The sequence below is a fragment of the Trichoderma evansii genome (genome assembly GCF_050947405.1).
Source record: "Trichoderma evansii strain SZMC 28006 chromosome Unknown GGI43scaffold_1, whole genome shotgun sequence".
In the NCBI taxonomy this organism is placed as follows: Eukaryota; Fungi; Ascomycota; class Sordariomycetes; order Hypocreales; family Hypocreaceae; genus Trichoderma; species Trichoderma evansii.
This window is the reverse complement of record NW_028145205.1, coordinates 3,079,064-3,100,702: the sequence shown is the minus strand read 5'-3', so window position 1 is coordinate 3,100,702 and position 21,639 is coordinate 3,079,064. Positions and strand designations below refer to the sequence as shown.

At 48.5% G+C, this 21,639-nt stretch overlaps 9 protein-coding genes across 9 annotated transcripts; 3 read left to right on the top strand and 6 right to left on the bottom strand.

The window, feature by feature from the left end:
• Positions 1 to 333: 333 nt before the first annotated feature.
• GGI43DRAFT_391815 (RFX DNA-binding domain-containing protein) lies at positions 334 to 4,003 on the bottom strand. The gene is made up of 4 exons (XM_083204485.1): positions 3,610 to 4,003; positions 2,914 to 3,523; positions 2,552 to 2,845; positions 334 to 2,476 (listed from the first exon to the last, which is right to left on the bottom strand). Exons 1-4 carry the CDS (start codon positions 3,617 to 3,619, stop codon positions 991 to 993), a joined length of 2,400 nt encoding a protein of 799 aa, XP_083066616.1. The 5' UTR covers positions 3,620 to 4,003; the 3' UTR covers positions 334 to 990.
• Positions 4,004 to 5,511: 1,508 nt separating this feature from the next.
• GGI43DRAFT_378963 (TB2/DP1, HVA22 family-domain-containing protein) lies at positions 5,512 to 6,242 on the top strand (the record flags this gene model as incomplete). The annotated part of the gene is made up of 4 exons (XM_083202769.1): positions 5,512 to 5,565; positions 5,641 to 5,856; positions 5,946 to 6,067; positions 6,125 to 6,242. The coding sequence occupies 4 exons, from the start codon at positions 5,512 to 5,514 to the stop codon at positions 6,240 to 6,242; spliced, it is 510 nt and encodes a 169-aa protein (XP_083066615.1).
• A 671-nt stretch (positions 6,243 to 6,913) lies between these two features.
• Positions 6,914 to 9,517, top strand: GGI43DRAFT_391811 (stretch-activated Ca2+-permeable channel component-domain-containing protein). Its single transcript, XM_083204484.1, has 2 exons — positions 6,914 to 8,406; positions 8,475 to 9,517. The coding sequence occupies exons 1-2, from the start codon at positions 7,212 to 7,214 to the stop codon at positions 9,158 to 9,160; spliced, it is 1,881 nt and encodes a 626-aa protein (XP_083066614.1). The 5' UTR covers positions 6,914 to 7,211; the 3' UTR covers positions 9,161 to 9,517.
• Positions 9,518 to 9,735: 218 nt separating this feature from the next.
• GGI43DRAFT_378961 (uncharacterized protein) lies at positions 9,736 to 10,278 on the bottom strand (the record flags this gene model as incomplete). Its single annotated transcript, XM_083202768.1, has 3 exons — positions 9,736 to 9,800; positions 9,940 to 10,066; positions 10,150 to 10,278. 3 exons carry the CDS (start codon positions 10,276 to 10,278, stop codon positions 9,736 to 9,738), a joined length of 321 nt encoding a protein of 106 aa, XP_083066613.1.
• A 732-nt stretch (positions 10,279 to 11,010) lies between these two features.
• Positions 11,011 to 11,930, top strand: GGI43DRAFT_34172 (RAMP4 family protein). The gene is made up of 2 exons (XM_083202134.1): positions 11,011 to 11,404; positions 11,482 to 11,930. The coding sequence occupies exons 1-2, from the start codon at positions 11,191 to 11,193 to the stop codon at positions 11,547 to 11,549; spliced, it is 282 nt and encodes a 93-aa protein (XP_083066612.1). The 5' UTR covers positions 11,011 to 11,190; the 3' UTR covers positions 11,550 to 11,930.
• Positions 11,924 to 13,274, bottom strand: GGI43DRAFT_391804 (small acidic protein family-domain-containing protein). Its single transcript, XM_083204483.1, has 3 exons — positions 13,086 to 13,274; positions 12,708 to 12,976; positions 11,924 to 12,636 (listed from the first exon to the last, which is right to left on the bottom strand). Exons 1-3 carry the CDS (start codon positions 13,126 to 13,128, stop codon positions 12,103 to 12,105), a joined length of 846 nt encoding a protein of 281 aa, XP_083066611.1. The 5' UTR covers positions 13,129 to 13,274; the 3' UTR covers positions 11,924 to 12,102.
• A 1,391-nt stretch (positions 13,275 to 14,665) lies between these two features.
• On the bottom strand, positions 14,666 to 15,486 carry GGI43DRAFT_34152 (bZIP transcription factor). Its single transcript, XM_083202133.1, has 2 exons — positions 15,134 to 15,486; positions 14,666 to 15,064 (listed from the first exon to the last, which is right to left on the bottom strand). The coding sequence occupies exons 1-2, from the start codon at positions 15,315 to 15,317 to the stop codon at positions 14,694 to 14,696; spliced, it is 555 nt and encodes a 184-aa protein (XP_083066610.1). The 5' UTR covers positions 15,318 to 15,486; the 3' UTR covers positions 14,666 to 14,693.
• GGI43DRAFT_34151 (uncharacterized protein) lies at positions 15,487 to 16,292 on the bottom strand. Its single transcript, XM_083202132.1, has one exon. It carries the CDS (start codon positions 16,196 to 16,198, stop codon positions 15,656 to 15,658), a length of 543 nt encoding a protein of 180 aa, XP_083066609.1. The 5' UTR covers positions 16,199 to 16,292; the 3' UTR covers positions 15,487 to 15,655.
• A 3,604-nt stretch (positions 16,293 to 19,896) lies between these two features.
• GGI43DRAFT_34001 (uncharacterized protein) lies at positions 19,897 to 21,614 on the bottom strand. Its single transcript, XM_083202110.1, has 3 exons — positions 21,068 to 21,614; positions 20,863 to 20,992; positions 19,897 to 20,787 (listed from the first exon to the last, which is right to left on the bottom strand). Exons 1-3 carry the CDS (start codon positions 21,345 to 21,347, stop codon positions 19,932 to 19,934), a joined length of 1,266 nt encoding a protein of 421 aa, XP_083066608.1. The 5' UTR covers positions 21,348 to 21,614; the 3' UTR covers positions 19,897 to 19,931.
• Positions 21,615 to 21,639: the final 25 nt, after the last annotated feature.

The following is a 21,639-nucleotide window of genomic DNA, read 5'->3' as shown; positions in this document are numbered from 1 at the left end:
GGCGGCTTACGGGATGTGGTCGTCAGCATAGATAGATCAACAGGGATTTTGACGAGGGTTTAATTAATCTACATGTAGATTGTTTATGATAGAAGCCTCGGGAAACTGGGAAGCGCAAAGGTCAGCGGAAACATTAAGAACGCGTTTTTGAGGCACATTGTGGCCCCTGTTTAAATCACCCTGGTTGGTAAATATGCATTGTTAATAAATGTTTTCGCCCACACTTACCAGGTAGTACATCCTCGCAGACCAAAGAGCCGCGGTAGCATTATCATCACGTTGCCTCTTAAGCCTCGTCTCCAAGCCAGCAAGTCAGCGTTTTCCAAAATGTAGTCAGGAGCAACAAGCTTTTATAATTCTCACTGCCGAATTCTAATGCCGGACTGCAATTGAATTTAATTACCGCCCAATCGATTGCATTACGCGCACTAATAGTCATATCAAGACATAATCATTTCCCCAATACCCATTCTCATAGAGTGCTGAGCCACGCAACACAGCATACTCGGTTCAAGCCAGCTACAAATATCATAATATCAGTGAGAAATGTCTGCAATAGAGAACCCATACACTCCATTTCCGGAGAAACACGTGATGAATACATCGTACACCTTATCCAGTGATTCCCAACACCCATCTATCCCAACGCGCCCGGTCCTATAGCCCTCCCACATAAAAAAAAGAATATAACCCGCAGGAGACGAGATAGACTCGCCCGCAAGGCTTTTGAAAATATATATAGCAAGAAACAAAGAACACCATTCCCACAGCCGGACCACCCGCGCGGGAGCCTTTGAATTACAAGTCCAGATGTCGTATCTTCATCCATTCATCCGATCATCTGATCATCAGTGATTAGTCCATCTCCTGTTGTAACAAGCTTAGGCTAAACTGATCCTGGCGTCAGTCAGGAAGCAGTTGATAGCTTCATCAACCCTCCATCACCCTCTGTCTTCGTAAAAGTCATGCGCCGCCAACAGCCAGACATCACTATAAACCAGCGCCCGTGGCCAGTTCCAGCCCTTGGTTTTCTGTTCCTGAAAAGGTGAACTTATCCATGGGAAAGTCTTCCTCAGGGGTTCGAATACCTATGCCACTATCATCATGGGAATCCGTAGCCATCGGGGCAGGATTTGTATTGCTTGGCGGCGGAAATGGTGCTCGTCCGGGCTGGGTGTGTGATACGTGGGCTAGATTCACGTCGTCACTCCCGCTGCTGTACCGAGAGGCTTGCCTGCTCGTGGGCTTACTAGATGCCTGAGACTGAGGTTCCGCTGCTGGTTCGGGTGTCTTGGCACCCTGCTTCAAGAATCCACCTTGCTCGGCCAAAAAGCAAGTCATTTCATCCACCCACGTCTTTGTCACCCACCAAGACCCAAAGCTCTTACCTTGGGCCAGTGTGAGATCTCTCATGACGGCGGTTCCAACCCTTTCAACGCACCACACAATATCTGCATGGGATGCGTAAGGGAATTTTCCAGGCAGGCTCTGGAGGAAATTGACCCATCTGTCTAGGACATTCTGGCCTGACGTGTCGCTACCGCCATCACCATCCGGCTGTCGACCGCTGCGGGTGGCTACATCTCCATAAATCGTCAGACATTCCACTTCCCACGGAACATTTGCTGGGTCTAGCAAGTCTCTAATCTCCGTCACGAGCAGGTTGACTACGTCGTCCATCCCACGTGTTGGCACGCTCTCAGCAATCTTGCGAGCACGAATCATGGTTATCCAATCGATATACATTTGATCACGATTGGCCGGGTTCGAGAGCATGTTGGCGGCGGCATGCGCAGTCAGATTGACTCGCAGCGCACGGTCCAGCAGACCTGCAAAAATAGCTGCTGGTGATTCTTTGGCCGCAATGACGTGCTGGGGTTGGCCTTGAAACGAGTCTCGGATATGAGGAACCAGCCTCTCGGAAATGCTGCGAAGGGTATCGAGAACGGGCTTGGGGACGACTTGAAGCGTCAAACCAGAGACAATTCGCATCATTCGTTGATACAAGGCAATATCACAGCCTTCGATCCACGGAGCTAGAGCAGGATTCCCAAAAAGCTTTTGAACTGGCATGGTGAGAGTGCCTTGGAAAGATGTATATAGGTGGAAAAACGTCTTTTCTCTGCAGTATCGGATACATTCTACTAAAGATGTGCAGTGTGATCGGTATAGTGCAGATAATGATTTGGCCGCATCAGGGTCGGTTCCATTAGGTAGATAAGATTCGATCGGAGGCAACGCAATTGGTTCAGATTGTTCAAAAGCGGATTCGTCTAGAGGGGGGAATGCCAACTCTAGGTGCGTCTTATTGGATGTGGAGTTGACGTTGTCAAAGTTGCTGAGGTCTGGTTGGTTGTAAACGCTATGAGATCTGCCCGATGACTTGGCAGGCGGTCTTTGGATCTGAGGCTGTGTGGCTGTTTGAGGTGAAGGCAAAGCATCGCTGGTGACGCTGTTTCCATGCTGTGTTGGGGCGCTGGCAAAGGGTCAGCAATAGAACGTCTCATGTTTCCTCTCTGGAGGAGAATCCTATTTCCATGCTGAAACTCACCTAAAAGTTTGAGGAACGGTTTTGGTTTCTGAGAGCGCCCGCGGCGGTTGCGGTTGAGGTTCCTGCACTTCTGGCTGATCCTCAATGAGAGAGAAGTTGACGTAGTGATACTTTGATTCGCCTCGAACGCCAAGACGACGTGTCTTGAGGCCAGGGAAAAGAACTCTCACTAGCTTTCCAAAGCTAGCTGGGTTCAATACCGTGATCCTTTCAGTAGCACATCGCGAAGCGTAGTTGGCATAAACCCGGCCGCGAGGAACAGAACCCTTTCCCTTGGAGCAAACTGAATTGATCCTGGAGACGTAAGAGAGGTAAGGATTAGCAACGTGACAATATTTATCAAATTAATAGATGGCGCATACCATAACATGGCAAAAACCTGGCGGGTGCGTTCTGAATTGGGGCCCCGCTCATTTCCATGCAGCTCGCGTGCCACCTCTTGCAGATTGCGATGGCGGTTTGCATTGAAAAGATGCCGCATTTCCAACTCATTGTTGGCACTAGATCTTGTGCCTGCCTTGATGGTGCCAGCAGCTCCGTTCATGGAGTCGCCATCCTCGTTTTCTTCGCGATCGAGCATCTGGCTGTCGCCTTCGGTGAAGCTCGCGCCCGCGTTGTATTGTTCCGCGGGCAAGGGATGCCTCGCTATTGAGTGGTGTTGCTGATACTGCATATGGTGGCTCATGGGGGCACCCATAGATCCGTCCATGGAGAAGTCGTGATTCGATGATTGCATATGTGTTGCCGCTTGCAGGATCATGTCTTCAGGGGACATTTGCGGTGTAGCGGCCATGTCTTTCGAATGATTATGGTGCTCGCTCGGAATCCACTGGCCGGTATATAGGGCAGACGCCTCTGCAAAAGCTGACTGGTCTAGATTGGGCTGAGTAGCGGCGCTGTGAATCGATGTTGTGGAGGCACGAGAGAGAGGGCGCTTTCGGGCCTTGGCCGCAGCGCGTGTCGCTGAATTGTCTGCGAGAAGAGACAAATGGTTAGTTTGACAGGGCCATGGAATATCACGGATGAAAAAGCAATCGCCGCCGCTGGTCGAGGCCCACCTTGCTCCATAATGAGAGTTGTCGTTGTAGAGTTTGCAGGGCTGAAGTTTGACGACAAAAAGTTACTAGACAACAAACATTGGCTGTGGCCGGAGACACGAACAGGCCGGATCCCGCCGCGACCAGACGCGAGCAAGAAAAAGAAAAGCAGAAATTGGATAAGTGAGAAGGGCAGATGCGAGCGACTTGCACAGGACCTGCACGAGCAATTCTCTCGATGCGCGCACCTGGTGGTTGGTGCCGAGTCGTCTTTACTGCAGCTGTTGTTGTGGTTTGATCTTCTGTTGCGAGGCCAACGAGAGGAGAAAAGTAGACGGACGGACGCAGGTGACCCCAACTGGGTAAGAAAACCCAACTAGGCAAAACTAAACAAAAGGCAAAATAACAAACTGTGCTGGCGTTAGGTAAGCAGGCTTGCGCACTAATTAGGTGGAATTCCAGCTCCCGGTGGGCGAGATTCGAGGAAGCGGGGCAGCAGCAATAACAACAACAATAACAACAGAAGCATGTTATGTCATGCGAGCAGACGGTAGGAGGAGCTGGACTGTCCACATCTTGTATTGTATTGCTTCTAATATTATCATAACATTTGTTTTTCCTTATTCAGGCAGGTAAAGGCACAATTGTGAAAAAAAGTATTAGTATATCCTCAGATCGGTATTAGACGATGGTTAAACTTTCATCTTCAGACGAGGAGATGCCATCTTTGCGCCGTCTTAGTACTTAGTCCCCAAGTGAGCAAGAAACGGTATGCATGGCTTGGCTATGCACACATACCCTCTCTCTATTTCTCTTTATTTTTTTCGTTTTATTAAGGTCGATGCAGGCATCTTACCTATGCAGCTTACTATTATCTGGTACTCCTAGCAAGTAGCATCTGTTATGCGCTATGCACTAACCTATGCAGCTTGCCTAACTGCAGTCCTGTGTGTTAACCTTACAGGTTAGCTAGATGGAGGATTGGAGGATTTAGTAGGTAATATCACATGCGCATGCAGCTGCTGGCCCCCGAGAACCTCTGGTCGGATGCTCTCCCTGGCGGCTCATCGAGACCTCGTCCGTAGAACCCCTTGCTGCTGACGTCGAGCATCTCTGCTAGTACCTTTCTAAGAGGGTACCGACTCAGGTAGTGCGGAGTAGTTTGCTCGTCTCGAGTACCTCAAACCGGCACTGGACGACGGCATGATGCTAATGTGTTAATCCACTGCTCTGTATTGGTACTTGGTTCTACGCTATTTGCTCCCATCTGGGTACCTGCTAGGCACACTCGGCATATGCTCCGCAGAGCTCCATCTTGTTGCGTTATCTTCGGTCTTCCATTGCCAGTCGGAATGCCTGCACAGCCCGTATTTCTCAGGTGTGCGTTTGCTCCTCCACCAGAATAGAGACCTGAAGGGGCACCGCAGTATTTCCGACCCTTCCAGAGCATGCTAGAGCTTCATGTAACTCGTCAAGGGCTAGTACCCCTCCGTCAGCTGATGTCTGGTTGGCTGAGCAGGTAGCTTGCCGAATCCCAAGACCTTGGCCCTAACACTTGCAAGGCGACCCAGTTTCAGTTCGGTACAGATCGACTCAGCACACGTCAGTCGCTTGCTCCATTCCCTTAGGCCATAGTGCAACCTGTTACTTCCACAAGCCCCAAGCCACTGACGCTGATCAAAGCTTCTTAAGCTGGGCTCGATTCTAAACCTCTTTATAACATCATCGCTCCCTTCTCTCCACCATCTTTTTTGATTCTGTAAACTTCTTCCCCTAGTGTTCTGCTCTGCGTGCCGCACCCCTCCAGCGCCACTATTACCAACCACTGCCTTTTTTCTTCTGCGGGGACCTTTTGCTGTCGTCGCGAGCATCACCACGTCGTCCACTGCGCAAATTTGAGCATCTAGCTTTATCCAAGACAAAATGGCGTCCGCCCAGGCAAAGGCTCAGGATTACCTGAGCGTCATTGACAAGGAGGTCCGTCTGCAACGCTGCCATGGCTTGGCCATCCCTTCAATCGACCTTTTCCGTGCTGACATACGAGGTGCATAGCTCTCCAAATACCCCGCCCTTAACAACCTTGAGAAGCAGATTGGTGTTCCCAAGGCCTATGCCGTCATCGGTGCTGTCGCTCTCTACTTCTTCCTGATCATCTTCAACATTGGTGGCCAGCTCCTCACAAACTTTGCCGGCTTTGTTGTCCCTGGCTACTACTCTCTGGGCGCCCTGTTCTCCCAGTCCAAGGAGGACGATACTCAGTGGCTGACTGTGAGTTACAATTTGCCTTTCCCTGCGCGTTGCCGCAAGGCAATCAGCACAAGCCAAGAGCCACAAAGACTAATTCAAATCATTTCTAGTACTGGGTTGTTTTCGCCTTCTTCACGGTCGCTGAGGGCTTCTTCAGCATCGTTTACTGGTTCCCCTTCTATTTTGTCTTCAAGTTCATCTTCCTGCTGTGGCTGGCTCTGCCTACTTTCCGGTAAGTTTCCCCTCTAGAAAGCTTCCTAGATGAGAAGGTCCTAATTGTAACCCGTAGTGGCGCTGAGATCGTTTTCCGATCCTTCATTGTCCCTACCCTCGGCCGATACTTCCAGGGCCCCGGCACTTCTGCTGGCCTCCGCTCCAAGACTGACGCCTTTGACAAGACTCAGTAAATCATGGCGGTTTGAGCAGCTACTTTGGTCGCAAATCCAAACCACTTGTTCAAGTCCAGGACCAGGTGCTGTAAACTAGAAAATGCAGACTCAGCAAGATTGAATCAATCGACTATTGAGGATAAAATGGGGACATCGCGGGATTCTCGGCACATGCTAGATTTCCGGAGAAGGACTAGGGTATTCAGGGAATAAAGAGCATGGAAACCAGAATTTTGATAACGTATGCTTGTCTTAGAAGGTGTCATGACTTGGAGGCTGTAGGGCGCAATGAAATATTGGGTTGAAGAGAATGCACATTGATAGTGGAAAGCTCTTTTACTTGTTTACTTTGTATCTTTGCATCGAACGATTTAGGTCCCAGGAATCATACATGTGAATTGTAGAGCCTCGACGAGCCAATGCCACTATTATTCGGCATATGATGCCCCTGATGTCATTTAGCCGCCTCAATTGCCTGAGATGGCCATTTTACTGAGCATCCAATGCGATTTCTAGAACAACCAGCATGTCGCATGGGTGCGCCATCAATGGACGCTCTTCGTGTTCGAGGAACAAAAATGGGGGTCCGAGCTACTGGGTTGCGTGGCGGTGCAGGCTGGAGCTGCGCCTCTCCCTCCCTGAACCACAGTGTGGCCCCTGCGCCTTGATAGCTGCCACCCGCCAGATAACCGGCATCTTGTACTCCGTATTCATCGTGAAACAACTATCTGACAAACAACGGCCCTGACGATCCAAGGACGTCAAACTGACAGCTGGGGGCCAAACGGTTCTCTTCTTTCCTTTCTTTTTTATTTACCCCTCGTGCATTTGATTATAGAGCTACCCTAGAGATTCATCATGATATCACATGGCTACGGAGAGACGACATATCAAAGTTAGGACATGCCGCACGATTAGACGACCTACTCGTAAACGGCCGACGAGACTACTACTACGAACAAGACAGCGGACGCGCAAGCGCCTGTGATGCAACTGAGTCCACTGGGATCGCGACTTGCGGCCTCGCTCGCAGGGCTGCTTGTTGTTTTGATCTTGTATATCCTTCTCTTCGCACCCAGCGCAGCATTTGCGCTGGAGCTTACGTCGCCCTCTATATCCGACCTGATAAAGCCAGCAGAGCTTCTACAGCTGGGTACTGAGCCGCAATATGATTATGCGCCCGAATTTGCTCTATTCGATCGAGGAATTCTAGGGCGAGCGCCTGCGGTTGCCACCCCCCTGGTAAACAATGTACCGATCCCGCTGAATCTTCAGCCAGGCGCATCTGCCTGTTATGTGGTGGACAAGAGCGTCATCTTGAGTGGCCCTTCAAACACAGGATCTTCGAGCTCCAAGTTAGAACTGAAGAGGGATGCGGATTTGCATGGGCGTGATGATGGCGGCAGTCAAGGCAGTGGTGGCCCCTCAAGGGTGCTCTACCTGTCAGCAAATACCTGTCTTCAGCCACGTAGTTCTTCAAGTCCGGAATCAGCACCTCCGCAGCTTCGCATCTATGTATCTACTTCCAGCAAGGACGGATGTCCCGATGTGACCAAACCTCCCGCTGGAGTTCAATCAAAGGCGTTTGAGCAAGGCGCTATCATGTACGGCTTAAATGCGACAGACGACGTATATGTGACCATTGCGGCTCCAAACGTCACGAAGGATTTTCAGGGCATTTACAATTTTGAAATCGCGGCATCAGTTGATGACTACTACTATCAATATGCTGGTATAGACGGGCAGCTACTGTGGATGGATAGCGATGCAACATCGGCCCTGCTACAGACGGCGCCCTTGACAGACGACGAACAAGAGATTTCATCCATCATGAAGGCCGGGCCACAGTATGAGATGTATGTTCAGGGGAATAAGGCGCCGATTCTCAACGGGCTTATGCGCTCAGCTTGTGGGCTGAATAATGTTGCTCAAATCGCGTCAAAAAAACTGGATAATGGACAGATGAACAACAACGAGCTGGTTCGAAGTAAATTATACGACAAAGGCCCGGGTGGTTGGCCAAGACAGCAGTTCTATTTTGAAGGACTCAAATCTAGCTCGTCTTACTCTGGAATCTTGGTGATACCAGGAAATACAACTGCCAGCTCGAAGAGACAAAGCACGGGTGTGGTTGGGGGCGGCGGCACTGTCTTTCCGCCTACTTCCTTTGACACTTCAGCAGGTATGCTCTTCCTTCCCCTCTCTTGATGAAAATGGGGGTGATTGATTGATATTCTAACTACTTGAAAGGGACAAACTGCAATCTCATCACTGACCTAGAATTTTGTGACGATGTACAATGGGCAGCTCCCGGCAATGACAGATACAATAACACAGAGCTGGGTAATCTCTACGATAATTATGCGAAAACGATGTATGGCAATTTCCAAAATGTCATGATGCAAATTCCATGCGAAGCACCGTCTACGCAACGGTATTCACTGGCAGCCACCTGTGACGATTGTAATGTTGCATACAAACAGTGGCTTTGTGCTGTGGCTATACCTCGTTGTGAGGATTTCTCAACTGGAAGCAATTACACAATTCCTCGAAACGTGGCTCAAGCCTTTCCCAACGGCACCTTCCTCCCGGATGCTCTGAAACAGCAGCTTATGCAGACACCGGCTTTCAACTCGTCTCGGACTACGTTTATAGATGAAGTGATTGCACCGGGCCCTTACAAGGAGATTTTACCTTGCGCCGATCTCTGTTATGGGGTCGTTCAGGGTTGTCCGGCGGCCATGGGCTTCGGATGTCCCCTGTCGGATCAACCTGGATTCAACTTGAGTTACGGTTTACGCGACCCTCAAGGCCAAGCAGTAACTTGCAATTATCCAGGAGAGCCCAGAACCATTATTAGTGCTGCGAGGGCGATTGCGCCCAGCATGATGCTGCTCATTAGTTTTGTTGGTCTTGGCTTAAGCCTGTTGCTATAATGGAACGAGTATCCATATAGAAGCATTGAGAGAGGTGTATAAAAAGACGTATAGAGAGAGAGAGAGAGAGCAAGAGAGAGAGAGAGAGAGACTACGTGCAAGGCGTTTATGGTTAGCGTTTATGGCTCTATTTGAAGAGGCTGGCTTGATTTTTATTTTCTTTGAGAAGAAAGCGGAGCATGGCGTTTTACGGGCTACTTATATGATGATAGAGGAGCTGACGACAAAGACCGATGTTTTGAGGGCTTAATTGCAGCTTTTTGATAGATGCTAGAAGATTGGCTGACGATTTGAATCGTATTTAAAATTGGCACGGCATCGAAATATAGAGCGGAATACAAATATTTGTGTTTACGGATAAGAGTTGCTTGTGTGATTGCTTCGTTAATTGGCAATGCCTTTTCTTTGTCCTCTTTCCCCTTACTCTTCTTCTAAAAGCCATTTGACTTGACGTCTCAGTTGTTATACAGTATTTGCATCAGCAGATGTATTCGAATTTTGAAATTGTTCGTGCTCATTATAAAATGTTCCGCTGCTAGCCCTTGACCTCCACAGAGATAATTTCCTCGCTATGCCTACTTTTTCTCATCTTTTGTCTTTTTGTATTCGTTTACAGTGTTTTCGAGCGCAGTAATGGTTGCTATACCATGAATATCCTTTGTTAGCACCATCCCCCCCAAAACGTATGGCTACTTGAAGAAGCCCCCATCTCTTTTTCATTTCATTTATTCTCTCTCTTCCGTGGCGTGGCTTCGAAATAATAGGGTTCCTTAACTAACCGTCGGTTTCTTCGCGATGTTCATCGGCTTCGAGTTTCAGCCACGTCCAGTATGCGACCTGGTATGTGAAGACTGCGAGGACGAGGACCTTGCCGATAGGACGAGTAAAGGTTTTGTAAAATTGGGCCTGGGTTCAATTCAAAGAGCACAGTTAGTAAGGAACAATATTATGATTCTTCCCTAACAAACTGAGGGCAAGGTTTTTCCTACTGCTGAGCCAGATTGCTTAGTAGCATAGCTCCTCGCAGCCATCCGAGAAGCTGGAGCAGCTCTATGCGGGACTTGGATCGCACCCGAGCATCTCTGGCGCAAGACCCTCAGCGCCGAAGACGGATTCATGATGTATTTCGCTCTCGTATGATTCGGATCGCAGCGGTGTTCTCAAGGGGCTGGACGTCTCCAATTCATAGGCCCGCTGGTTCTGTCGCTCATTGGCGCTGCAGCGCATGCCATCTCCAGAAACGCAGAATGCATTTTTTAGCATCGATCACGAGCTACACATTCTTTAGCATGATCCGTCAAGGTACATCCACACCACTGATCGGCATCGCTGTGGCGGTGCACAACTGCCCTACAGCGCAGCTTAGCAGCTTTCCAGCGCTCCATCGGCAGAACAGCCCATGTGGCGGCGCGCATTTTCCCAGCAACCCACCCCGCGTTTCTCCAAAGGACACCTTTTTTAGGCCCAGCGAGACGGCAGCATATAGCGCTAGAAGCAACCATTGCTTTCTACAGCAAGCCGCGCTGCGACGGTACAAATCGCATGTACCTGGTACCTGGCCATCAGCGCAGTCTACCGTGCCCACCAGACCCCTGCGCCCCGTAGCAGGTACCCGTATTGAGATTAGATTAGTAGGCCACGGCACCTTGTCCGCGGCTATTTTCCCTTGACGACACATGTCCTGTCCAGAATCCCTGGAAGTTGACATTGTTTTGCCTTGGACAGTTCCTTTTTCTCTTAGCATTTGCTCCATATACCCTTTTTCTTTTTCCACACTCCTTCACTAATTCGCGCCTTCGTAAAAGAAGGACCAATCTGTCCTAAACTTATTGGACAAGAATATACCGTTTCGCATACTTGACACGATACCCTGAAAAACATTCGCCGCCCTCCCCCTTCCAATTTAAGTCTTTATAAGAATCGCATCATTCCCGTCCGAGCTTCTGGAACCAAATCTGTCCAGTTAGCTTGCACTTTCACGACTTCAACCACCATTCAATAACAACAAACCACGCACACACACAGTCACAATGGTAAGTCCTCAACGCCTCCAAAGAGCTCTTGAGTCGCAAAAGACATTATTTCTAACGCGCGCCCCTTGCGCCCAGGCCCAAACTCTCGAGCAGCGACGGCGCAACGCCAAGTTCGTCAAGGACCAGGAAGCCCGCAGAGGCAAGTCTGAAGACCAGATCAAGAAGCGCACCAAGGAAGCTCCCAAGTCGCCTATTTCCATGTTCTGGCTCGGTATGTCTCCCAATTCGAAACTCTTCGTCCAACCGGATTTGTTCTCGCACTAACCAATTACTTGTTTCTTCTTCTAGTCATCCTCGGTTTCGTCATCTTTGGCGGACTTGTATTCGAAGCCTTGTCGCGCTTCTTCGGCCTGTAATTCAACATTGTGCCTTATTAAATCCGAATCGAGACCAAACAAAAAGAATCAAAAACGAAAGAAAAAACATTGTTTGAAAATATGCCAGAAAAAAGCAAACGGGTGTGGCATTTTAGACAGCAGAAGGAGAGAGAGGTGAAGAGAGTTTGAGCGCAAGAGGCGAGGATAATTGGGAAACCGAAGGGGCCATCAGTGTCTTGCTAACCGCAGGCGCTGCTGTAACATTGACTTTTCATCTGCGTATCCTGCCCTTCTTGCAACATTTTCCTAGAGTTCTTATATCATGGGGATCTACGGCGCATTGGCATTGTACATCTAGTATTTAGGCGCTTTGATGAGCGAGAGAAACAAGCAAAAGACAAATTCAATTCCATTTGGTATCTCCTGTGAGCTCTGTCAAACGCCATGTTACCTTGATCGGCTTCAAGTCAACGCGATCAACTGATGCAAATATATCGAGCAAAACGAAACGACAAATATGATACACGGTATGGTACAAGCGACTGATAGGCAACTTATGCCAGGGTATCATCGCTCAACGCATGCGGCAGCCCTACGCACCCAACCCACGGCGTTTTTGGCCGCTCTCCTTCAGATGCATACCGGCCTCGTACTGGCGCTGGATGGCTGCCTCGGCCTTGACTGAGTCATTCTTGCTAGCGGCGATGCTGCCTGGCTTGGCAATGCTGGCGCCGGCTTTCTTGCCCCCAAGGAGTCTGAGAAACTTGTCTTGACGTGCGGATCCTCCTTCGAGGCCTTCGATGTTGATCTCCTCCTTCTTTCCCTTCTTGCCAGTCGGCTCTTCGGTCGCATCATCCTGTCGCTTTCTTTTGCTGTCAGTCACCTCAGACTGCGACTTTGAATGCTTCTTTTTCTTCTTGGGTTTCTCTTCAGCATCGCTGTCCTCTTCGGCGGACGCGGCTGCTTCCACCTTGGCTATCTCGATGTCACCGCTCTTTCTCTTCTTCTTCTTGTCCTTCTTCTTCTCGCTCTTGGTCTCCTCCTTGGTTTCATCGTCGTCTTCATCATCGCCGGCATCACCGATGAGACTTGCAAGAAGTTTGCTGTCGCCACTCTCAGTTATTTTCTGTAGATAGAGTTAGCTCTCTCTTGACATCCTCGAAAAAAAAAAAGAGACATTGGAGGGGGGTGTCTCACCTCAAGAGCTTTAGTAATCTGCTTATACATCTTGGTAGCCTCTTCAGCTTGCTTCAACAACTTCTGGGCCTCAGCCTCAAGAGTCTTCGACTTCTCCAAGCACTCATCGCGTTTCTTCTCTGCCAGCAGAATCTGTGCCTCTAGGGCAGGGTTCTTGTCTGCCTTTTTGGCCTTTTTGGCCTTGGTAGACTTTTCTTCTCCGTCTCCAGACTCTGCCAATTTTTTGGCCTTGCGCTCAGCTTTACGAGCCTCCTTCTTGAGTTTGCGTTCTAAAGAAAATATATGAGGAAGAGTTCATAGAAGTATTTTATGTAAGAGGGGTGATAAGATGAAAATAAAGCTCCAACACGTAGCTGGCCGTAAAATTAATGGCCTTACCTTGATTGGCCTGCGCCTGCGCATCAGTAGCTGATGCACCCATGATGATACTGGAACTTGGAAAAACAGAGACAAAATTCAAACAGAGCTTTGATGAAGGACAGATAATGATTGTCGGAAAGATTCAGTCGTGAAATCACGCACAGCTCTTTCGTAGGTCAAATTGAAGCGTTTGAGAAGATGTAAAGTATCGAGTGTGATCTCGCAGCTGGAACCATAACTGCTGCAATCGAAAAAAAATAATGGGCTTTCTGCCGGGCGGTGGGCAGCTCCCCACATTTAGTGCAAGGTACCTATGCGGGAAGATTGCCGAAAGACGGAAGGAAGGTGGGGTGAGCAGGAACTGAAGAGCTGTGGCACCTGCCAGGCGGATAGCGCTGCGGAAGGCTCCGAAAAAGTACTCTTTTGGGAGATCACAGTATAAGTAAACCCGTGTACCTCTTGAGTTGCTCAGTCGTTGGGGTTTTGATCATCTACGATAGACAGGGGCAGAGTCTAGTTGCGAAATTTTTAGTGTAAAGTGAGATAATATATAATATTTGCAAAATTTAGACAGATGCAAAACGACATGTTGAGCATAATTGCAGTAGCTGTAGTGGGCGCTGAACCCTCATTTTCGAGCTAACAGCACTCGGCGTAGTCTGGAAGAAGTATAGAGTGGTGGTGGATAATTTGCATTACTTTAATGGAATAACTAACACTTCTCTACACCTATTAGTTAACAAGCAAGGGACAAGAAAAAGAAGAGAAGAAAAAGCTTCTATAAAGAGAAGAATCTGTAGTAGATCTCCCGTCCTTCGATGGTTGCTTAAGATGGCCTAGCTGGCGATCTTCATTATTTGTCCCCACCAATAGCTATCATCATCTAGAAGCCTCATTGAGAAGCTTGGGTATTTTTAAGACCAAAATGTTCCTAGAGTTTCCTGAATACACTTGGATGAGCTAGAAACCTATAGAAAGATAGGGCGGATCTCAGTGAGTTTCTATTTGTCTATTGAATTACAACTAGGTCAGGGCTGGTATTTTGTGGCGCACATTTTGTGCAGATAGGATCCTGCATACAAGCAGAACACCGCCCTAGGCGAGGCTTAGATGATCGGCTTGCCCGCTTGGACAAATCTAGATCAAGGGCCACAAAAAGCCCCTGTCCGATATCGAAGCCGCCAGAAGCCGTATAAAGCGCGAATTTGTGTGTGACTTTGAGTCCCTGAAATTAGGGCAAAGGCGTTGCCGCTGCTGATCTGTCTGAGGTAGTATTGGCCTTACTCCAGCTCCAGCTTCAACTGAAAGCAGCTCTCCTGGCACTTCTTATTTGTCTGACACACCATTCAAGTAGCGTATTCTACCTTGTATATTTGGCCACCTATATAGACTACCCTTTATAATTTGAAAAATGAACTCCGTATCTTATCCATTAGTCCAGGATGCAAGATGTACTGATCCTGAACACCGTTTCTGCAACCGATATGTGCGCCCACGCTTCAACGCAGAGGAGAGAAATATATATATACATGATGTCTTGATCATAAAGAAAAAATATCGACAGTTGTGAATCTCAAGTAAGAGTGTATAGAACAAATAAAGTTGAAAGGGGAAAAGGCCATGTCATCATAAGGTGGGAAAAGCTTGGCCGATAAAGCAAGCATCATAGATATACGGGTTTTCTTCCAGATAAATATCGTTAGCACCACTGCTACTATAACTGGCAGATTGGCGCATATCAGAGTTAAAGGATGACGTATAATTCGGAGAAGTGAGGCCGTCACTTTGGTGTATGCCTCGACGGCTGACTTTTCGGCTCTCGGCTTCGTGTCCTCGAGCTACGAAGAGACTCAGGTTCATGCTGCCCCAAGGCAAGCCTGACAGCTCTGACTCTGCGTTGATGTCGTCTGAGTCAGGAATACGGTAGCTGTTGCCAGCATGTTCCTTATCTCGAGCCTCGCGCTCCGCCCTTTCTTTTTGCTCTCTAGCTTTTGTCCCTATTTATTGTGAGTCAGAAGGTCAGAAAAAGGAGCACCGCGTGCCGGAGTTTAGTTGGAGGAACATACGAAACTTGCGTTGTGCAACACGATTTTGTATCCGTCTCCTCTCCTCTGGGTCTGTTACATCAGACCACTCTGCGTCTTGTACACTGGCTTTGCTTCTTTTGACCGGTGAAGGACAACTGTTGCTCTTGCTGGATATGACGTCGGGACTATACGAGATACTTTCTGATCTTTGAGCTGCCGGCATAGTAACAGAATGACTTTATTAACGCTGAGATATTTGCTGGATTGTAGCGTAGAAGAATGTTTGGGCTGTTCAGTCTCAATGAGAATTTTGAGTCAGCCGGTTTATAAGTCAAGTCCAATCCGTGATGAATTTTTTTGCTCCTAGGAGTGCCGGGATTTGTACAAATGACATTCAATTCAGAACTCGTACACGCTTATGATAGAGCACGTGCTAATGAGAAATACCACTGAATAGAATAGAATATTTGTTCCTGGGTATGCTGGTGAGAAATGATGAGTGGCGTGGAAAAAGAGCAGTTCCAAGTCATGATATGCGTGGTGTCGGAACTTGTCAAGGGGTTATAGGTAATTACCAGTCACTGAATGGGGGGCTGCCCGACATGGCACGGCGAGGCGGCTCTGTGCCGTGAAACTGGACTTGGCCTGTGATAGCATTGCCCCAGAACTGCCCCGGCCCAGATCCCAGCACAGTCGCCGGTCCTCGAGCAGCGACAGCCGTGAATGGATCCATTCACGTCGAGTGATCTGCGGTACTCTATTCTCAGGTCCCCACTGGCGAGGATTCCAGGGTCCCGGCTGGTAGAGGCAAACCATGAGCGTGCGTGGCACCTGGTGGGTGGCATGGCGCACAGGTTGCTGGATGGATGGGTCCAGTCGCCGATACGCAGGATGCGAGTGTAGAGGGCGTAAGATTGCAGTACATGGTGACGTCTTCTGGGCTTTACGAGCTCGAATTCGCACGGCCGATGTCCGGCGGCGATAGCCTAGAAGGAATTCATCCCAGCAAGGGTGAAGAAACAGCGGTGTTGGAAAACAGGGCTGCTGTGCTAGGCTAAAGCTAGTGCTCGTAAGAGCCTTCGGTAGCAAGCCAGGCATAGGCATGGGATTACCTTTCCGGGACACGGCGATATGGCTGCAGCTATCCGGATTCCCAAGGCAGACGGCAGTGAGAGGGAGGTCGGGAGGCTGATCCTCCTGGGGATTGTCGGCAGGGGATGCTATTAGTTGATACGACCCAGCAAATAAGGACCATCTCTGTTTATTGTCCGACACATGGCGCTGCTGCTACTCTAGCATTGAACACTACCAAGATACTTGATAGTATGGATATTAATAGTAGGAGATATGCTTTTGGTGGCGCTAGAAAGCGGGCTTTGACTGCCACAAGAGCCGCCGCTACTGGTGAACAGCCGGACAAATCCTAACCAACTGCTTGGCCAAAGACCTATCACGAAGTACATGTAGATGGGAATGTCTCTGAGGTTGACATATGGTCTTTTACGCGTAGCGTAGGTAGTGTTTCACACCCCATTTATACGGGGCAGCGCTAGAGCTGGATATGGCATAGATGTTTGCGAACAAGGTCAAGGATAAAGCTTAGCCTGGCATAAAAGCCAATCGCAATATTGTGCACAAGCTTTCTTTTATGGGGCCGAGTTGTTATGGTAATGTTTAAAAGACAGCTTACCGAGAGGATAATAGAGGCTAGCAACGATTATAGGGAGAGGCAGCTTTGGCTCAGTAGTGGCATAAGCCTGGGGGTTTTAGAATGAGGTATGGAAACAAGCTTACGGCAATTTCACAATCTCCTCCGTGTCGGAAGGGTGAGAAAAGCACAGAGCCAAAGAAAAGGAAACAGAAAATGACACAGCCACTAACATTCTTTCTGCCTCATTCTGCGCACATGCCCACTTTCCCTCAAACAATGCTAGATGGACAACTAAGGCAGCTAAGAGAATTAGTTGGGCAACTCGGCGAATGAGCTGAAATTGGGACTGCTTCGCCAAGAGCCACTTGGGTGCCAGAGACTGCCCATTGGGGGGGTTATTTATAGGTGAATCAAGCACTGAAGAGCAGCAGCAACTTGCTTGTATAACTGGTGGTGGTAGGTAGTAGGTAGTGGTACCTTTCACTGCAGCAGGCAGTTGCAGAGGAGACGAAGTAGGCACCAGGTATAATGAAGTTGCCTGGGAATTGTCAGGTGCCTGTATTTTAAAGACGGGCCCTTTTCTTTATTTCTTATTTTTCCATCTTCAACCTTGCTTCTCCACCACCACCAACGGCATCATCACCATCACCATCATCGCCATCACCACCACCACCATATCTGTTGTCGCCTTCGCATCCTGGCTCTTCCTCGAGCTGAGCCTCAGCAATTGACACACACAAAGGCGGTATCCGTTTCGAGCCATCGGCTATCCTACCCGTGGTGCCAGGCTAATCGCTGGCACTGTACTGCTAGTAGCCCTCAAGATGTGACTCTTCACATCGGCCAAACGGTTTTTTGGGGGCCGAAGGCAGGGCTAGGAGCGCCAATGGCAGACAGCATTACAAAGGTTCCACAAATATCCCTCCAACTCGCTCAGCCCGACTTATAGAATTCCAAACTACTTTACCCAAACCGAGATATACGACCACGAGCTAAGCAGCGCATCCCTTCCCACTTTGCGTCAGCGCCCTTGCTAAATCTTGCGTCTCCGTGGCTGTCGCATCTCAAGGCAACAAAATACGTATTACTTTTCGCACGTTCTACTTGCACGCAATACAAATTAGATGAGAAATAGACACGCAGAGGATCAAGCTTGGCAATACGCAAGTGAAACAGTACCGCATCTCACAATTGTCTCTCAGGATCAACAAGAAACATACCTGAAGAAAAAGAAAAGAAAAGAAAAGAAAAGAAAAGAAAAAAACGGCAAAAAGCAAAAAGCTTCTCAATTTTTTTGTGTCATTTTTTTGCGCCCTATTGCCGACGTGAATACCGAACTCGACCAAATGTGTTGCACTCTATTCCACCAATAAGACAAGGAACCATTCGCATTGGTCAGATCAGTTTTCAGCTTCTCAGTCTAGAGTTGCAGTAGGGTTACTTCGCCTCTAACCGGGCAAGCGAAGAGGTGACTGACACCAAAACCACGCGCCTTTGCCAGGCACCACAATGACCACGCATACCTGCAGCTTTGTCTTGGTCGTCGTATTAGGATCTCCTGCATATTCAAGGCTCGACTGGGCTTTCGGGCAAGTCTAAGCCTTGTTAAGCTGTTTCCTACCACCTAAATGGTCCTTTCCACCCATACTCGAGATGAAGTGGTGACACCGGATGTCTGCATGCCAACTGAACCTTGGTGGAGTCTATTTGTACTGCCGTAGCATCATACTCATGAAGTTCGAAAATCCTTTTGGCCGTTGCACCAGTAATGATACAGCAATTAGTCTTGGTAGAAAGAACTATGACTCTGCTGCCTAAATGGTTTCCTCATGAAAATACCAGTCAACCCTCCTTTATCCCCCTATCCGCATAATGCGGCGTTATGCTTCTCAACATCACAATATACAGCTGCAGAACACATGATAAGACCACTAGTACTTGTACAGCTTTATGATCCGAATCACCACTAGTAGCGGCACATATTGCAAATACGATGCTACGACACGTCACATGCATTTTCCTTTCACCCCTGTGTGCCATGTGTTCCCGTCCTTTAAAGCTAAAGCGCGGATGGCATTCTGCATAGCCCGTAGGGCTGCCAAGAGCACCTCGGCTCGGATAGGCAATAAAATTAGGACATGTATCTACCCATAGAAAGGGGCTCGGCAATCTACACTAAGCCGCGACGAGTATCCAGGGCGAGGGACTGAGGCTCAATCTCAACAGGTTTGCCTATTCTTAGTTCTCACAGGATTTCTCTTCTTTAGCCTACATACTTAGCTCTGCATATCTTCGAGAGCTTTTTGCCCCCACCTAAGAGACATACTTGATAAGAACAAATAGAGAAGGTCAAAGTTATAGATGCTTGGCACGGGCTCATATCTTGACTGGATGAATAGGTTCTCACAAAAAACTCCTCACACCATGCCGTGTTCTCACCAGAAAGACAAGAATCTTATATACCCTAGTTTTCAGCTGAAGGCACTGAGTGATCCTTCTCGAACTGCATTCTCCCTTCGGTTCTTTATTTCTCGGTTGAATTCTCGACCGTCAAACGTATTTTTTTTAGTCATTTTGTTATTCTTATTCTCAATTTCGTTATCATCAACTGAACACAGTCTCCTGTCGTTGACTGGCATGATATCATACTACTTTTAGCTACTCAGCAAGGACAGCATATTCTTCACTATTTTCAGAGTAAAGAAGCTGATAATATCTTTTAGGTAATAAATAAGCATAGCTGATAGCTTTGTTTTGTGAAAACTTTTTCTCGCTGGGGTCTTTGTCAACTTTCTTCTTTAAGATCATGATCATCAGTTTCCCGTTTTGACAATCGCCAATGAGTCGCTTTTGCTAAATAGAGATTGGTGTTTATACGAGATATACGAAGTTATGAGCCATTATCCGGTAATATGGCTCAAATTGAGGCCCGATAATCCTAGTAGGGTGAGTAATAGACGATTATCAAGCAGAACGGGATACCAGGTCACTGCAAGAATAAGCATCTTAATTCAGATGTGCATATCCATGATTATCATTATCCTCAGCGCTGTCAGTATCCTTCTTCTTCTCAACCTAGTTCTAGTATTATATCCCTCAAAGAAAATGTTTGACTAATACAAATGACAAGTATAAATTACACGCCTTCAAATGCAACGATTTATCAACAGCAACCACAGTTGAGAATCAAGGGCTCTCCATCTCAGCCAACTCAGCTAACGGCGGTGACATGGAGGCCGGCCTCACCATCACAGTCTCTTGAATGTTCTGTCCCATCTCCTGTGGTTTTGGCGGTGCCCAGAACCCTGACCCGCTGTTATGCGCTCCCATATACGGCTCGTGTGGGACTGAAGTAGATGCCATGCTCGTATGTGGGTTTGTGCTGTAATGAGTATGAGTAGGATAGGTAGGGGAGCCGTAACCACCAGAGGACACTGGAACAGGCACGATCTGCGGATTCTTAGACTGGCGGCGGAAGTACAGTATTAAGCCGAGGGCTAGAAGCAAGACGGCTGCGCCACCGATGGCGATTCCTGCTATTGCTCCATTGGATAGGACAACAGAACTGGAATTGGAATTTGTACTTTCTGCCGCGGTCGTAGAGGAAGCCGTAGTAGTGGCTGAAGTGGGCGTTGCCTGCGTCGGGGCTATCGTAGTTGTCACGACTGTCACATTACTCGTTCCACCCGGCGAAAGGTCCTTATATGCGTCACAGTCGGGCTGAGGCTGTGCAAGCGGACACTCCTCTGCGAAGCAGAGGGAGTAGAGCTGGCCGTTGATAGGAGGGGCGCACCGCACATTGTACCTCGCATTCATAAAAGTATCCAGCGTCTGAGCATCTTCGTCTGAGAAACCAAAATATTTACTAGCCACAGTAAGTTGATCGATGAAATATCCGATGTCTGTCTGGTTCAGGTTCATAAACTTATGAACATAAGCAGCGGATAGAGGAGCGCCAGCGTCGGCCGTGCGTGGAAATTTCGGTGCGAGGCTACAGCCGTAGATGAAGCCAAATGCCGTGAACCAATGGGTAAACAGACGGCTAAGTTAAGAAATGTCAGTGGCGAACGAAGGAACGATAACTGACAGAAGTGATTGCAAGAATAGGGAAACTCACAATTGATTCGTCGAGTTATTTATGTTGACAGAATTGGTTGAGCCGTTCAAGAACGACAACAGTGGACCAGTAGCTCCCCCGTCTAACCAGTCGATGCCAACCGGCTGATTGTTCAGATTTGTTGTCGCTTCTATTTAATATCGTCGTTGTTAACCCAGAAAGTACATGGTCAAGTGGCGTATACTGGTTGAAGGGAAACTCTTACTTGAACCATCAAACCAAGGCCGGAGATATACATCCATCCCATCAAAACGGCCCTTGTTGAAAATGCCAGAGCTATCGTCTGGTGGATTTGGAAGACCTGCACTTCCAGCATAGGCAAGAGTGACGATGCTCTGGACGAGAAGCAACTGGGTGGTGCTGTTGTTCGCGCCATACCGTTGGGTGGCATAATAGTCGCATATTGATTCGTTACCGGACCGCTGGGCGAGGGTTACTCTCCCTGCAGCTAAGAGCGAGACAGCTGCGACAACATGTTTCCACATTTTGTACACCCGCAGTACTGGAAGCTGTATCACAGAGGTCTCACAGATCAGGTCGATGGGCAGAAACAGAGAGAACCTGAGATTGAGATTTACCACGGGCTCAAGCGCACAGAGAGCGCACAGAGAGCGCACAGAGACTAATATAGGAGTGGCTCAGGGCATTGGACCAGGTAGGCCAGGTAGGCCAGGCCTGGCCAGACCGTCCCTTCTAGCTCGACGGGCAGCGAGGCCAACCAGGATGCCTATGCCAAGACGAGTATACTCTCACAACGTGGCGGACGTGCATATTGTG